This window comes from Numida meleagris, chromosome 3 (genome assembly GCF_002078875.1).
Source record: "Numida meleagris isolate 19003 breed g44 Domestic line chromosome 3, NumMel1.0, whole genome shotgun sequence".
NCBI classification, from domain to species: domain Eukaryota; kingdom Metazoa; phylum Chordata; class Aves; order Galliformes; family Numididae; genus Numida; species Numida meleagris.
The window spans coordinates 51,294,405-51,311,673 of NC_034411.1; the positions used below are offsets into that span (position 1 = coordinate 51,294,405).

General features: G+C 45.5%; 2 protein-coding genes across 10 annotated transcripts in view; both read left to right on the forward strand.

Annotated features, from left to right (window-relative positions):
• The window catches only part of SNX9 (sorting nexin 9), a 66,860-nt gene extending 62,743 nt beyond the window's left edge, over positions 1–4,117 (forward strand). For all 6 annotated transcript variants that reach the window (XM_021390446.1, XM_021390442.1, XM_021390441.1 and 3 more), the window contains exon 18: positions 2,144–4,117. In XM_021390446.1, coding sequence (XP_021246121.1) covers positions 2,144–2,191 — 48 coding nt within the window. In that variant the 3' untranslated portion in view covers positions 2,192–4,117. The remainder of the gene's footprint in view (positions 1–2,143) is intronic.
• SYNJ2 (synaptojanin 2) overlaps positions 16,708–17,269 on the forward strand; it is a 67,178-nt gene continuing 66,616 nt past the window's right edge. For 2 of the 4 annotated variants that reach the window (XM_021391589.1, XM_021391590.1), the window contains exon 1: positions 16,708–17,034. In XM_021391589.1, the coding sequence (XP_021247264.1) occupies positions 16,914–17,034 (121 nt within the window). In that variant the 5' untranslated portion in view covers positions 16,708–16,913. The remainder of the gene's footprint in view (positions 17,035–17,269) is intronic. The other 2 variants (XM_021391591.1, XM_021391592.1) reach the window with 2 other exon arrangements.

Sequence of the window (17,269 nt, forward strand, 5' to 3'; positions counted from 1 at the left end):
TGTCTTTCTTGTACGGGGGGCCCCAGATCTGGACTCAGTACTCCCAGTGGGGCCTCACGAGAGCAGAGTAGAGAGGGACAATCACCTCCCTGTCCCTGCTGGCCACCCCTCTTCCGATGGAGCCCAGGATACCATTTGCTTTCCGCGCTGCAAGAGCACACTGCTGGCTCGTGTTCAGTTTTTCATCCACCAGGACCCCCAGGTCCTCCTCTGCAGGGCTACTCTCAAGGATTGCTCCTCCCAGTCTGTATAGATGCCTGGGATTCCTCCGGCCCAATTGCAAAACCTTGCACTTTGCTGTGTTGAACCTCATTAGATTCACCCAGGCCCACCCTTTGAGTCTGTTGAGGTCCCTCTGAATGGCATCCCTTCCTTCCATTGTGCCAACCGCACCACTCAGCTTGGTGTCATCAACAAACTTGCTGAGGGTGTGCTCTATTCCATCATCAGTGTAACTGATAAAGGTGTTAACCTGGTCCCAAGACAGACCCCTGGGGGACACCGCTTGTTAGCGGCCTCCACCTGGACATAGAACCACTGATCACCACCCTTTGTCTGAGGTCTTTCAACCAATTCCTTGTCCTCCGGGTGGTCCACCCATCCAATCCACATCTCTCTAATTTGGAGATAAGGATGTGGTGGGGGACCATGTCAGAGGCCTTGCACAAGTCATCGGTTGCCTTCCCTTTGTCCACCGATGCCGTCACTCCATCATAGAAGGCCACCAGATTGGTTAGGCATGACCTTCGCCTGGTGAAGCCGTGCTCGCTGTTTCAGATCACACACTCATTCCTCATGTGATCTAGCATGTCATCCAGGAGGATCTGTTTCGTGATCTTCCCAGACACAGAGGTGAGACTCACCGGCCTGTAGTTCCCAGGGTCCTCCTTACTCTCTTTTTTATAAATGGGAGTGGGACCCTTTTTCCAGTCACCTGGGGCCTCACCTGACAGCTACGACTTTTCAAATATGGTGGTGAGCAGCTTGGCAACCAGTGAGTTGTTGTGCTTTCTAAGTAACTTGAACTTGGCTTTAAGTGGCAGAAAGGTTTGTTGTTTGTTTTGTTTTGTTTTGTTTTGTTTTGTTTTTATAAATTGGATGTGTTGTGATGCCTTTTTTTTTCCCTTTTCTGTTCAGGAGTGAGTGTGGAAAGTGAGCTTTTTTAATCTGCTTCTAGCAGGCCAAGCAATTGGGGTTTGGTGTTGCTTTCAGACTGTATGAAAAAGGATAAGACTGATGACAATGGAGGGAACTGTATGTGATTTGAATTTGGGGTGGTTCTGTGTGGAGCCAGGGGTTGAACTCGATGACCCTATTTGGGTCCCTCCCAACTCAGGGTATTCTGTGATTAACAGGATGTGTACTTCCTGTGTCTCAGCATGTAGAAAAAAACAAGCCGCAGAGAATTCATGCATGTATGCAATAACCTTTTGTAGTAGCTCCTCAGCTGGAAGGGGAGCCTATATTAGGCTTAGAGCTGGGCAAAAAGTCCGGCTTTGCTATACTACTGTAACAGACTATCGGAATAGTATGATGACTTGAAGAGGGATGTAGCTTACAAATTCAGTGAGGTTTGGAGGAGAAAAAACAAAACAAAACTACTGCTTTGTTTTTTCTCACACCTGAGTGCACCTGGGATTTGGAACTTGGAATATTTGTAGTAAAATAAATCAAGTCAGTGATCTTCATTGTGAGGGAGAGCTGGACTGCTGGAGGCTGAGCGGCGTGAGGGATTACTGGTGGCTTATATCAAAGCCAGTTACAGTTTTCAGCCATTAATAGACACTTTTATTGATTACGTATTTCTGCTGACTGCGTTCCAAGGCTAAAGCCATTCATTAGTGCAGTGTAAACAATGGTTTTGGCAGTTCTGACACTAGGTCTTTTTCAAGAGAAGGCAACAACAGGTTAGAGTCGGGATATATGGACTACACGGAACTCCCTTAGATACCATGTTGTATTTGTGGTATTAAGAGAGCAGCTGAACAGTGTTGGCTAGTCTTGTACTTGTTGGGGGATACTGAGGAAAGTCTGCAATTTTTGGAAGATGAGGGAACAATTTGTTTGATTTCTTGCCTGCCGTCTTATTTCTGCATAGTGTAAAGTGACTACATATTATGTATGTTCTGTTTCTTTGTTTCAGATTGCACAGAAGCTGAGGCAGGCACTCAGCCGCTTTCCTGTGATGTAGAGAAGAAGGAGTAGTCAATGATGAACAACCGCCACCCTGAAGTGCTTTTCTGATCTGGGGGCAATGCCAATAAAAACTTGTTAGCCTTCGCCAGCCAAAAAACTAATCAATTATGGGGGAAAAAAAGAATTATATAAAATGTTTACTTTATCAGCCTAAATCCAGAAGATAATGCTCTTTTTTATCTTGAGTGCTCTCCCCTTTGTATCATTATTTAAGCAAAAACAGCTAGATAATGCTGTCAGTCGTAGGGTTGTAAATCATCAAACTGCTGGTATGTTGCCATGGACCTCATGCAGACTTGCATCTATCAGATGCTCTTCCAAAAATTCTTTGTTAGCATCAGAATTAAAATTTTTGTAAGTGAGGAAGCAGACAAGCTTGGGAAAATGATTTCCTACTCATTATATTCAGTTCCCTAGCAATTCAGAAGCCAGGAGGAATTGTATTTGTGAATGTTTCTGGTATATGTTAATGATAATCTCCTGAGCTAACGCTTGTGCTAAGTTTTGCTTCCCATACACGGCCATGGCATACTGTTCCCACTGTGACTTCTGGTAAATACAATTTGCTCTTCTTTCTTCTTTTCCTTGTAACTAAATCTTACTCTTGCGGCGCAACACCTCAGAGCTTATGTCGGGCTCTTTCTTTCTTGCTATGCACTGTGTAAAAAGACAAAGTACAAACAAGGGAAGAGCCATTCGGGAAGGTGTGAAGAACAGTTTCCCATGCCAGCGTTTTGACACCCACACAATGTTAGGCCACAGAGCACTGGTGTTCCTCAGAGCTGTACCTCTTTGAGAGTTTTAACGCTTTCAGTAAAGGGGACCCTCGTGTCTACACAAACTGATACAAGTCCTCCAATTCCAACAGAGCTCAGGTCTTCACATAGCAGTATGGTGTGCCATTGGCTTGGGTTTACTTTCAGTTACCTTCTAATGCAAACTGAAAGGTGACAAAGGTACCTCAGTTATCACACAAATGTACTTTGGTCATCGTCTCTGAAGTTGAAGTCACTTTTCTTAGTACTAAAATATCACTTGGTGCCTGGGCTTTTTAGAACAACACTGTTCAAAGTGGGCACCGACTACAGTAATTCATTTAATGCCATAAGCAATCTGAAATGCCAAAGTGCAATTTTTTTTTGCAAAAATGTGACTAGAATATAAACATTTTAGCAGAAGAACCTTTAAAACAAAGGCATTTTCCCATAAGCCATTCTAAGTGACGGGTACAGTCTACTGGTTGAATAGTTGCCTTACTCTATTTTGCATTGGTGTTATTTTTGTGTGCTAGAAGGAAAATCTAGGTCTGCCTGAATAACCTGAAACCAAACCATATGAGACTTCAGCCTAAGTTCAGATGCTTTTCCGTGTCACGGGTTTTGTTCACATTTTATAAACCTTGTCTTTTTCTCCTCCCAATTTTAGTTGTTCGCTTCCAAAATTCCATAGCACAGTGTTGTTTGATACAGCCATTTAAATATGTACAAATTGTAAAGAATGTGTATAAATGTTTTACACCAAATGTAAGATCTGCTTGCATGCAGAAGCAGCTTATATAATAAATTGTTACAATGTGTACAGTACATTCTGAAATCACTTTTTCAAGCCAGCATTTTTTTAGCATTTGTATATTCACTTTTGGTAATGAAATCTCTTTGTAATGAATTCTTCATTTGGGAGGGGGAAGGGGGGTTCTTTTTACCAATCTTTGAATAGCTCCGTATGCACTAAAGTTGAAGGTTCTTTATCTTGAATAGATTGTTTTGGAATCTACGTGTAAGCTGTGCATTCCCGGTGCAGGGAAGCTGTGACAGTAGCAGCTGTGTGAGAGATGCAACATTTTGGCAAAAAAGGAGAACTGTTTAAGGACTTCTAGTAAAATGAAGTGCAACTGATAATAAATATTTATGTATACCCACAAGACTAGTTTTTTTTTTCTTTGAAATCATCGCATTGCTTTTCCCAGGGTGATACACTGTGAGGCAAATCCTCCTTAGAGCTTTTCATTGGCTTTCACACAGTGGCCAGCAGAAGAATGAGGAAGCATCCATGTGCCTTCCATAGAGCAGGCATCGGAACATAATAATAGTGCTCGCTGACTGCAAAACAGCCAAGGCTAAGCGTATGGTGTGAGCTTTCATTATTCAGGTCAGCCCAGCTCGTGGTTGATGGAACCCTCCTGACTGCAAATCAGTAGGAGAGCACAGTGCCACTGTGTATTCACAACTCTGTGGCAGCGTGGTATTGACCCAGAATAGAAATTAGATTGTCTTTGGTGTTTGTTTGTTGTTTAAATTAGATGTGATTAGTGGCATAGGCTGGGTGATTGGGGAGCAGCAGAAAATCACTCTGAAGATGCAGTCATAAAACAAAACAAGTTAGAGTAAGATGTGAGCAGTGCCTTCCTGCATTTCATTTGTCATAGCTGAGTAATCGATCCCTGGAGTAGCACAAAGCCTTAAAACTATTGCCTGGCTTACACTTGGCCTTAGCTGTTTGGGTTAGTTTCAAAATAGTCCTCCTGTTAAAGAATTTCTAAAGTGACATCTTTCATTTAGGGCTGAAGCAAGGGCATGCATCATTTATTATCTTCTCTTAGCAGCAGACTTTTGCTTCCCCCAGATTTCCTCTAACGTCTACTGTCTGTAGAGACCTGCATTTCTTAATTATTTGCTAATAAAGTTACTTTGCCTTAGCAAATATTTATCAATTCAAGGTCATTTCTAATTGACATCACCTTCTGTCACAATCAAATCTCAATAGATGCACATCTAAAATTGTTACTCTTAATTGGTGTTGCTGGTGTTCTGAAATCTTTCCCTCCCTCACACTGCCTTGGAAAACAAAGTTGATTAACTGTTCTTGCAGGGGGCTGACAAGGCCGAGTACAACAAAGAGAGGTGTCACGCTGAGAACACATCTGCCGTAGACATGGCATTCGGTGTGGGGAGGGAAGAGCACTGCACGTTACCAAAAGTGAAAAGTGTCCTGGGACTGAAACAGGGGTGCCTAAGGGTGTCCCTTCTGTGGACAATGTGTTCCTTGACTTAGGAAAGAACAGGGCAATGTGAAAGCGAACACCGAGATCATCAAAAATGGAAATCCTACATGTGTGGTTTCAGTAAATTAACCTGCTCTGAATGTGCATGATTCTACCTACAGCTGTCTGCTCAGGAATGTTGGTGCTGGGGAGGCAGATGGACAGGTGTTCTCATTTGCTGTTGAAAGCTGTACCAGGAGGTGTCAGAACTCTCCCAGTATCTTGCTGACAGGGAAACTGAGGGGCAGATGAACTATCGCGTGCCACTAACGTATGAGGAGACTGAGAATGGAAGCCAGCTGCTCATTCAGAGGAAGGAATTCGATACTGAAATTCAGTTAAATTCAAAACTGCGCTTCCCAGCCCCTCTGCAGCCGCCTCCTCCTCCTCCCTCGTGCCTCCCTGCCACCCCTTCAGCCGACACCTCGCTCCACAGCTCCTGACAGTTTGCAGTGGTAACGTTTCTGACACATGCGAAAAGTACCTATTAAAATGCTTGTCATATCCTCTACCCACATCCACCTGCAATTACATGATGACTCAATGACTAATGAGTTTGGTCACCCGCTGACGACGTGAAAATAGTGAGGCAGCCAACTGGAGAGTTCGCAACAGGCCCTGTGAAGAGCGTGCTCTCATCCTTCTGTACCAAAGGAGGTGGAAAAGGGACTGAAAACAGAACCTTCGGAATGTGAGGGGCTAGCTTCTTGTTTGTAACTCATGTGAAATGCTGGAAGAAAAAGAGTTACAGTTGTGGGTGAAACGGGGTTCTAACACATTGGCACTTCTAACACAGCAGCAAAATATTTAGGAAGGCTTTCAGAGCTGTAATTATGTCTAGACTACTAGGTTAGTCAGGGTACCCAGTGTTGTGCACTACGGTCCTTTGTATACAAGAGCGGTGGCATCTTCTAGGATGAATTATCATAGGACAATATTCAGGTTAAAGTAATTGGCAGATAATATTGCTGTTACAAGCACAGCTCAACAGAACACAAATTCTTTGTAATATTTCTAAATCTAGATAGATGGTTCACTTCTTACTCCTGTTAAATGAAAAGGTTAAGTATAATGCATCCATTCCTTCTGCTTCCATCTCTGCTCAAGACCTTTTGAGCAACAGTACCTCCCTGCTCTCACGTGAGAGCATTGCCTGCAGTTCTTTCTGGACTCACAGAAATCTCTTACACACCTGATGTAAACTGCACTGTGTTCACTTTGGCAGCAGCTCTGAAGTCCCGTGTCTCCTCCTAGGGCAGAGGACGTCACTGTTACTGATTTCTCACCATTCTGTAGTGCTGTGTGGATGGTTTCCCTGTCACATTATTTGCACAACAGTACCAGGATCCTGAAATGTTTGCTGGCATTTCTCAAAGCCCCTTAAAGTGTTTATATGAGAATCTCCCCTCCCTGTTTTTTATATTCTTTAGCTGACTCTATAATTTCCAATGACATGCTGGAAGCTCAGCCTTCAGAATCCCAGAACAAGAAAGAGCTACTGTTTATCCACTGTTCATCTATTTACGTTATTATTTTTAAACAAATTCTTTCCAAGCCAGCCCCAGGATCTTGTCAAATGTGATGCACACATTTCGATGAGTCACCACGTCAAACCATTGCCAAAGGGGAAGCGCCTCAGAAGTGAGGGCTGTGCAGGGGTGAAGGGCAGCTTGCTGACTGTTGATTGGTTCCTGACTAGCATTTCTAAGCTCAGTAGAGATTTTGTTTAAAAACTCAGCAGCTGGAAGAGAAGTTTTGCTGTAGTGGGGCAGGAGATGCTAAATACAAAGCCCATGGCTCACTGTTGGAGCAGAGCTGTGGTGCTTGGCACTGCCCAGCGGGGTTCCCAATTGATGTGTGCTGCAGGACTGCACTGTTCAGTGCTCACTGTACTTGCATAGAGAGATGAGGAAACCCTTCATTTGCCTTCCCTGCTTAAATAGGGGCACTGTCATGGCTGTTGCCAGATTGCACCTAGCAAACTTACAGCAATTATGTTTTTATCTAAAGCCAGCCTTTGGGAAAGAGTAGGAATAGAAAGCCTCTTTCCCAGTATAAGCATGATTGCCCTTACTTGCCAATACACGATAAACTCTACTAGTCAGAACTAACACTGGCCTAGCTGCTGAGTATAAGCACTTGGCTGTGCAGGACCCTGGTCTGTTTCTCACTGCTGTGAAGCCAGAGAGCAGTACTCATCCTGGGCCCACTTCTGCAGCAGGGAGGACAAGATGGACACACGTGCCTCTGCCCACTTCCCCTGCCAGAGGCAGGGCAGCCTGAGCTGGAGGAGATGCAGTCTGGAGGAGAAGCACAGTCACATGCTCCAGTGCACCTGGGTTCTGCTCCAGCCAGGTTAGCCTTCTGAGTGGCAGCTGCTGGGCTGGCACTGAGCCTGGGGTACGCTCCTGTCAAAGAGATACACGGAGCTCACAGAGCATCTCTGCTTTTATCCAGGCATGCTACAAACTCTGCATCAACCTTTCCATGTGGAACAGATCTGCATGGGTTCTGGCCCTTCCACAAACCTTGCAATAAATCTCCAGGACCAGACAAAGTTTGTTTCAGACTTCTGGAAGGAGTAAAGAGAGAATTCAGCTGAACTCCTACCAAAATATGCAGAAAATATCAAGATAGCCACTCCATAAGGAGAGCACATGAAAGCAGTCATTGCACCATCTCTCTAAGCCACAGGAGGTAGTTGCAGGAATGGCTGAGATGGAACTATGCATCAGGACCACTACTTGGCAGAACCGGACAAGAAGCAGCAGAGAATAGAGCAGGAGAAGGGAGGGCTGGTGATGATGAGGAAGGGTGATGGTAGCATAAGGAGTGGGGAGTAAAAGCAGGATAATGGGCTTAAAATGAGTTTGGCTGCAGCTCCTGCAGAGTTCAATCAGTGGAGCTGATCAGCCCTAGATGAGCGCCCTCACTGCTGCGATGTGTGCCACGAGTGCTCCCCAGCCCAGTAGGGATTAATGAGGGCTGCAGACAGTGTAACCCAAGACTCCCGCACAGGGGTGGGGATGGATCGTTCCTGGCCAATCTCAGCCTCTCCTCATGGTTTGTGTGTTAACAGCAGACGTGGCACAGGTTAGGAGGACAGGCAATGCCTCTATAAATGCAATGCAAATTCTTGTTTCACTGAAGCAGAGCGGCACACCTAAGTAAACACGTCAAATTGTCAGAAAACAAATACAGGCAAGCAAGCCAAATGAAAGCCAATCAAAGTTCAAGTGTAACAAAGTCCAGGGATTTAATTGCTGCATTAGGAATAACACAGAGTACCAAAATGGTTGTTCAAATAGCTTTAAACCATGGTATTTCCTCAGTCCTTCTCTTTCTGGCCCGCTCCCCTCACTCAAGCTGTGCACATTCAGCCAGCTGCCCCTCCGCAGCCGCACTGACAGAGATACGCCTCTCTGCAGCCCTCCTTCCCTTTCAAGGAAAGCAATCTATGCAGTCTGCACTCACCACGGAGATGCAGATAAATTACAGTGCTGGGAAACAGCTCAACTCCTTACGCAGTTTGCTCTATTGCACTATTTTAGTTTTTATTTGTTCCACACAGGCAACACTTCTCCAGTTCCTGGCTGGTGTTGTACTGAACTGCACTAAGTGCCCTGACTTGAACTGATTGGTGCTCACTGTCACTTCAGCTGCCCAGTCCAAGGCAGCTCATCACAAAGCTGCTGAGGAGGATCACTTGACATTTATTGCCCAGTACCATTTTTAAACATTTTAAACAGTGTAAATCCTTAAGTCTTTTGGGCAAATGAATACGTTCTCCTTCCTTCACATAAGCATGTTACTATGCTCCTCTTTCTTCCTAGGCTCTCTTGTCTGAAAGCCCTCCCAGATCTGAAAAAAAAAATGGCCAGGGCTTTCTAAATCATGAGGGGACATAAATACTCCAAAGCATCTCTTCATAACATGGAATGAAAGAAACAGGCCTACCTTGAACTTAAAGGCACCACATATATCGTGCTGGGGAAAACTAAAGTGGAAAAAAACATTGACAGGGTAATAGAACAAACAACTGGTTTGTGCAAGGCAGTTTGGGTTGCTTTGAGAGGGCGGCTGGATCCATGGCAGGCAGTTAGTATCTGTGTACAATCAGCAGTCTGTTTTCAAAGGCACAGCCCAGATACTCTGTATGGAAAGGAGTACACAGCAGAGAATCCTGAACCTTACACCCAAGGAATGCTTCCCATGGAATATGCATGTGAGAACCAGAGTTCTGGGTTATATTCAAGCTTTGGGAGCAATGAGCCTACTGCCAATGTTGGAGGCTGAAGGCTCCTTTTGTCAGTAGCCACAGGGTGGTGGCACTGGGTGCTGAAGAGCTGTTTGTGTTCCACCATGCTACCAGTATGGTGATACTGCTGATTGCTGCTGCCACACACTTTGTTTAAAGCAGTTTTACAGACAGAACTTTGAGATTTTTCTGAAGGAAAGTACAGAAAAAGTAAAAATGCTGATAATACACTTATTGACTCAAGATGAAGTAAGAGTCAAAGGACAGCAATCCACTTTTCCACAAAGTGTTCTCCAAAGTTAGGTATCTTTTTCTTTTGGAAAGCAGTGATCTCATGCACTCTTGGCACAAACTCATGTTTCTGGAGGTAAGCACATTGTTTCTAAAAACCCACTGATGTCATGATTTGACTGCATAAAAGTGGTGTTGTCCAAACAGACCGCTCTCTTCTCTCCTTGCCTTCTTTTTGTTCAATTACTTGACCAAATCTGAAACTTCCACAAAGTCAGGTTGTGTCCAACATTCACTTCACAAAAAGGTCTATGGTTTTGCTTTAGCTTTGTGTTATGCATGCGAGAAAAATGGATCTGGAATGTGAGACTGCTTTACAGTATCAGTCTTACTGCTTTTATAAATGAGTTTCTATAAAGAAAAAATATGTGCTCACCTAACTAACAAAACCCTATTAGAAAAGGCTACAAATGCAAGTAGTGAGCACTGAAAATAAATGCAGTTAAAGAGCCCGTTTATCCCTATAGGAGTTCAAACAACTGCTATTAATGGCTATACATCAAAATTCTTCGATGTTCTCTCTCAAATGTCCAGTTGCACTGAGGACAGACTCTAGTTCAGTAAGCTTTAAATAAATTAACATGAATTAGAATCAGGTATTGAGTGTGGAAGCTCCTTTACCCCAACCCTCTCCTCCCACCCCTAATTTTTGAATGCCTCCTTGTAGGATCCATCTGCTACTTAGACTCCTCTGATCTGCAGACTATGTACTACCCAATGCAACAAAATAGTGGAAGATGCTTCTGTTAACACAATTCATTTACATATGTATCGCAGTGAGAGGGATCACAAAGTAACAGTTTCTCAAATGGTAAACTGCACCATAACAATCGTCCTTACACATATACAACCCTGCTGTGACCTGACCAGGTGCAGTTTCTCCACAATTTCTCCATTTTTTTGTATGACTTGGTTTGTCTAAAAAAAAACAAGGTTTTTTTTTTTTTTTTTTTTTTTTTTTGTTCTTTGTACTTATTTACATTTTACATTCATCTTCCATATCATACTCAGCTTCTGGTTGTATTCACGCAGTTTCTGCCCATACGAATTGTCTAGCTAGTTATAACACCAACAGGCAATGAAACTCATGGATTCTAAACAACCGGGAAATCTCTATTCTTCCTTCTTACAAATATGGAGAATTAATAGAGCAGGTCCTCAGAATGAATTTAGGCATGACTGTGCTGCATTGGGCCAACGCCCTTTCTCTTTCAGTGCCCTGTGGCAGCAGTAGGTACAACATAGCAGAGAAATGTCACAACAGACAACCTGGGACTGCCTCTTTCTGGAGTTTTCTTCACAGTCGGTTCATGAACAAGGGGAAGGCCTCTGTCGCCTTATCAAAACCATATGCCTCGATACAGGGTAATCACAGAATTGCTTTCATGCTTCAACAGAAGCATACACAGTTTATCCAAAGATAACAAAAAAGACCTTTTGCCCACTGAAAAAAAAACCTGCCAGCTTACGTGCCACATCTGTGTGTGTAGTTATTAGGCATTTCACTTTGAATCTGAGCACTTTGAGTACACTATTTTACTAAGCACTTTGGTTTTCCTGTAAGGAATTTCAGAAAACTAGGCAAGAAGCAGGGGAAAACTTTGTGGCTTCCAAGTCCTTTGAACACAAGAGAGGAATACTTATGACTAATCACGAGCCTGTCAGCTGGAAGAAAGCATAAAAATTGTATCTGGTCATCTGGTCACTATTACTGCCTAAACCAACACCGCCTGACTAAGGCTGCTCATCTGCACATACTTCTGGGATGAAGAACGTTAAACTTTAAAACAGCTGTTGTTACTGAAAATCGTCTCTTAAGAAAAGGCAATTAGCTGTGAAAGTAGTGTCTGCCATTTTAGGTAGATCTCTTTGATTTAGCATACATACAGTTAAAGTCAGTGGAAGAGGAGGTGAGAAATTCCACTGACTTCCCAACAGGACTTCAAACGCAGTTTTTTCATTAGCAGCACTTGCAAAACAGTTAGCACTTCACCAGAGCACCTCTCAGCCACTGCTGGTGCAAGCTCAGAGCTTGAATTCACAGCCTGCCTTCTGCCAACCTGGAGCTGCAGCCAGGCAGGCCCTGGCTCAACCCAAGTCCAAAGCCAGTCAGCTTCCAGCCCAGCTACCATGAGCAGCTGAACCTGCACTGCTCATACAGTGGAACGACTGCTCAATCAGAAGAATAACTGCATGCATCTGTACAGTCTGGGGGCTGACCTGCTGGAGAGGAGCACTGCAGAAGAGGACCTGGGGATCCTGGTGGACAGCAGGTTGGCCGTGAGCCAGCAGCGTGTCCTTGTGGCCAAGAAGGACAACGTTATCCTGAGGTGCATCAAAAAAAAATGTGTTCAGCAGGTCGAAGGAGGTGATCTTCCCCTTCTACTCAGCCCTGGAGAGGCCACATCTGGGGTACGGTGTGCACTTCTGGGAAAGAAAGCCATGAAGCTCCTAGAGTAAGTCCAGTAGAGGGATGCAAAGACAGTCAGGGGGCTGGAGCATCTCCTTATTGAGAAAAGGCTGGCAGTCCTGGCACTGATCAGTTTGGAGGAGACTGGGGGGGATCTTATCAATGCTTATAAACATCTACAGGGCAGGTGTCAAATGGATGGGGCCAGGCTCTTTTTGGCAGTTCCCAGTGGTGGGGCAATGGGCATAAAGTGGAACACAGAGATTTCCATCTGAACATGAGGAAGAGCTTCTTTACAGTGAGAGTGACAGAGCGCTGGAATGGACTTTGCAGAGAGGCTGTGGAGTCTCCTTCTCTGGAGATATTCAAAGCCCACCTGGACACTTTCCTCTGCAGCCTACTGTAGGGAACCTGCTTTAGCAGGGGCTTGGACTAGATGATCTCCAGAGGTCCTACAATTCTCTTATTCACTTGAAAAATGTCACCAAGTACAGACCTGTGAGACTACACATAAAGTTAGGTATATGTTTCAGTGCCCTGCTAAACTGGAAGCTCAAGTCATCTTTGTTAACCCCCTGCTCTCTCTCTCTAGTAACTGGTTAAAGGGTAATACTGACACAAAATGTTAGCATTAAGTTTATTTTTTCTGCTTCAAGGATCACAGACTGCATGGTCAGGGGTTAGGAGATGCTGCTTGGGAAAGGCTGTAAACAAATGGAAAGTTGAAAATGTTGTCACTGTCTTAAGTAAAAAAAGTGTCTCTTCATTACGCCTCTTGTACGCATGGAAAGGTCAAACATTCTTTGTCAAATTCTAAACAGACAAATAAGACATGCTGATTTATCACTTGTGCTTCTTTTTAAGGAGATGTTGTTGACTTTGTTGAGATTCAGCGACCTAGCTTGAGGTATATCAGCCTGTTTCTGGAACAAAATACCAGATGTCTTTTGCACACAAAGTTCTTTACACGGTCAGGACACACGTAACCAACCAGAATAGAAACATTTTCTCTCAATTTCATGAAGAATGTAAGAGGTGACATTAAAAGCACACAGCTACTTTCAGAGCAACACTTGGAGTACTTTGGCCTACAAATGTTGCAAATGCTTTTCTACGGCAAGTTCTAATTTCAACCAAAAATGTGAAAACAATAAAAGGTTTTGCATATTAGCTGCAATAACTAATTATTTTAAATGTCATCTGCAGGAAAAGCTACATTGAGATATTTCCCCCCCTGCTTCTCTGATCACTGTAGTCAAAATTTTCTCAGAAAAGGCAAAAACCAACATGTTTCAATGACCTCAAGAACACAGACATTTCCTGAGGCATTTGTGACTATGTTCAAGCGGCCATAAATCTCCAAGAACTGTCCTCACTAGTAATCTTTGTTATTTAGTTTTAGAGCTTTAAAAAGAATTGCCATTGCTTCTAGTTGCATAACTATGGGCACATAAATGTTTGTTCCCACTGTACACCACCAAAGATTTTTGTACATAGGTCCCCCTGTTGGTAAAGGCCACTCAGCAGCACAACATGGATATTCATCTGTTCCATGCCCCAAAACCAAGGTTCACACAGCTCTTCCACACATCCCAGTAGACTGCTAAATAATGCAAATTCTGCTGCACTGCTTGGTAACAGCCCTGCTGCCCTTTCTGATGCATCTCTGGATCAGAACACAGCCCCACCTGCTAAGATCAGCACCAGGACTCCTCCTCATTAAGGTGGTTACCAGACCCTGAGAACCTTGTTTCCTTTAATGCTTGGGAGGGAGTAATTATAATGCACAGCGTGTTTCAGAGGTAAACAAGGGGCTGGGGAGGGGAAGGGATTGAAAAAATGAGTGAAACTGAATAGTGACTTGGAGGAAGATAAAAGTGTTCAGGAATCACAGCTGTCCTTGGCAGCTGAGGCAACAGCTGAATTTCTCATGACAGCCAAAGAACTTGGCTGAAAGATCTGTAAAAGGTAGAATGGACGTTATCATCTGTTTGATGGAGGTGAGTTAATGGGAAGTAAACTTTGCAGCTGGATGCTATCCTGCTACCACAGGGACTCGCCTTCTAACTCAGCAGTGTTGCCATTTTGTGTGCATTTTTGTTGTGGTCAGCAAACATGAGATCTTTAGGATTCCTCCCCGTCTGATTGGGATACAGACAGAAGGACTTCCCTCCTTCTCCTGTAAATACAGGAAGTGCAAAAAGAGTTGGAAGAACAGGAAATAAAAGTTCCCTGAGAAAGGAGAATGAAATTAAATATATATATATACTGAGGAGTTAATGAGGGTGTATGGCCTGGGTGAAAACAGCTGCTCTGGAGAAGAGAACGATTTCATCTGGGGGAATCCTCAGCTCAGGGGTTAATCAGTTTCCGTGTCAGACACATACAACTGCTCCACAGCAAAAGACAGATCAACTCCAAACGTTCCCTAAAAGGTGAGACATCAAGCTCAGTGTTTTCCCTTAAAAATTGATTTTTGTGTATTGAATGATAGTTTGGGTTAGATGAAAAGATTTTATCTACAAGAAAATAAGGCAAAGAAAGCCTTTGTGCGTTCACCTTGTACGTCAGGCAAGATTCCTAACTGTGGATATCGTTCTGCGTGAGGGAGGATGGTAAATTGCATGGGCTTTATTCAGTGCTCTGCTGTTCTCTGACACTTGCTTTCTCAGTCTTACGCTACCTTGTTACTAATATGACCAAGGAAAGGGGGTAGCTTTCCTTATGGGGAGAGGCTGAGAGAGTGGATCTTTTCAGCTGGAGAAGAGGCTTGGGGGAATTTCATCCCTATGTACAAACATCTGAATGAGAGGATGCAAAGGCAAAGACAGGCTCTTTGCAGTGGTGCCGAGGCAATGGGCACAAACTGAAGCACAGGAGGTACTCTCTGAGCAGCGGGTAGCAATTCTGTGCTGTGCAGGTGACAGAGCACTGGCACAGGCTGCCAGAGGCTGTGGAGTCTCCTTGGAGACCCTCAGAAGCCGCCTGGATGTGGGCCTGGGCACGCTGCTCCAGCTGCTTGAGCAGGGGTGGGCCAGGTGGACCCAGAGGTCCTCTTGTATCTTCCTTTCCTTGCATGTGTTTGAGGTGCTTAATGCAGCATTATCCAAACTGCACCAGTTCTTTCTCTTTTAGTATTTTGTTCCACTACTCTGATGCTATTTTTTTATTTATTTATAACCCTAAATTGTATGTTGTAGTTGTTTAACCTGGGCAGTAGCCCAGCACCACTCAGCTGCCCACTCACTCTCCCCAGGTGGGATGGAGATAGTGAGAAAGGTGAAAGCGCAAGAACTCATGGGTTGAGATAAAGAGCACACAAGCAATGCATAATAAGGAATTCATCTGCTGCTTCCCATCAGCAGGCAGGTGTTCAGCTGCTTTGCCAGAGGAGGTTAAGATTTCATGTTAGGAAAAATTTATTTTCAGAAAGAGCAGTGAGGCATTGGCACGGGCTGCCCAGGGAGGTGGTGGAGTCACCATCCCTGGAGGTGCTCAAGAACTGTGTGGATGTGGCACTGAGGGAAGCGATCAGTGGGCATGGTGGGGATGGGTCAACAGCTGGACTTGATGGTCTCAGCGGTCTTTTCCAACCTTAATAGTTCTGTGATTCCAGGAGAGCGAGGCTTAGCACATCTAGTGGTTCCTTGGGAAGACAAATGCCATCGCAGGGCAGCGCTAGAAGCAGAGAAATTTTCAACTCTGCACTGCAACAACCAAAAACAGTGGTGTATTATCACCATCACCTGCATCAAAATTAGAATTCCTTTTAACTTGCTGTGAAAAACGCTACTGACAAAAACTGCTCATAAATTACAAGCATGGGCAACAGAGCAGCATAGCAGCGTCCCCCAAGTGATGGCTTACTGTCATAATGGAGTTCACAGATGATGACAAATAATCATTCCTCAAAGGCAAAAGAAACGAGTTAAAAAGGCCACCTTTTATTTATTTATTTTTGGTTATTTTAAAACACGCAAGTGAATGATCCAGGGCAACTGCTTACAGCCATGTGATGCAGCTGTCTATAGGCACTTCTGATTGTTTAAGCAATACTTCCAGCATTTCACTTCAAAGAAGCACTTTTCTCTATGAAAAGAAGCCACCATGAGAGATGAGAAAGATGTAAGAGGCTTCTCGGTGTGCCTTTTGCAGAAGACAGCTGTAAGAAAGGCATCTCTTTGCTGCTTAGAAGAGATTACGATTAATTCACAGACTTTCTTACACCCTCCAGGCTTTGAGAGAGCTGTGGTCCCACCGCGCGCGTCTCACCCGTGTGTAAATAGGATTTCTGCTAGAAATCACACCACACTGTTGCTGCTCTCTGGCGACGTGGGCAAGACTCGCCCCACCGCCACGGCGGGGCAGGCCCGGCCGGAGGAGCGGGGCGGCAGCCGCAGCCTTCCAGGCGAGGCGCCGCGCGTACCGCCCCCCGCCCACGGCGCTGCCGCCCCACGCGAGCCCCCGCAGCGCTCCGCGGTGCGGCCGCGGTGAGGCGGTGGCGGTCGCTGCTCCTCCCCTCCGCCGCGGGCAGGGCTGGCGGAGCACACCTGCCCCGGAGGAGGAGGAGGAGCCGGAGGGACAAAGTTGACTCTGGAAAGTTTACGAGGGAGCGTGGGTGGGAAGAGAAAGGGGGAGAGGGGAAGGGCGCTGCCCAGCCGCGGGCAGCCCGCTCCCTCGGAGGCCCGCGGCGCCCGGTGCTGCGAGCGACGGCTGCCATGGCTCTGAGCAAAGGGCTGCGGCTGCTATGGAAGCAGGAGCCGGGGCCGAGCGCGCTGCTGGAGACGCGGGGCCGCCAGGACTGCCTGCTGCTGGAGGCCGGCACCATGGCGGCGCTCAGTAAGTGAGGGCGGGAGCAGCGCGCTGCGTTCGCGAGGCACCCGTGGGTGCGCGGAAGCGGCCGGGAGGCGCGGGGACCCCGTGCCCTGCCGCGCGCGGGAGGTGGCCGGCTGCTCCCTCCCCAGCCTGCTCCGTGCTCCGGGTGCCTGCAGCCTCCCCGCAGCCGCTGAGGGGGAGAGGGCTCCGGAGGAGGGTCCCGCTGTCGGGATGGGACTGGGTGCCCCCGTGTTGAAGT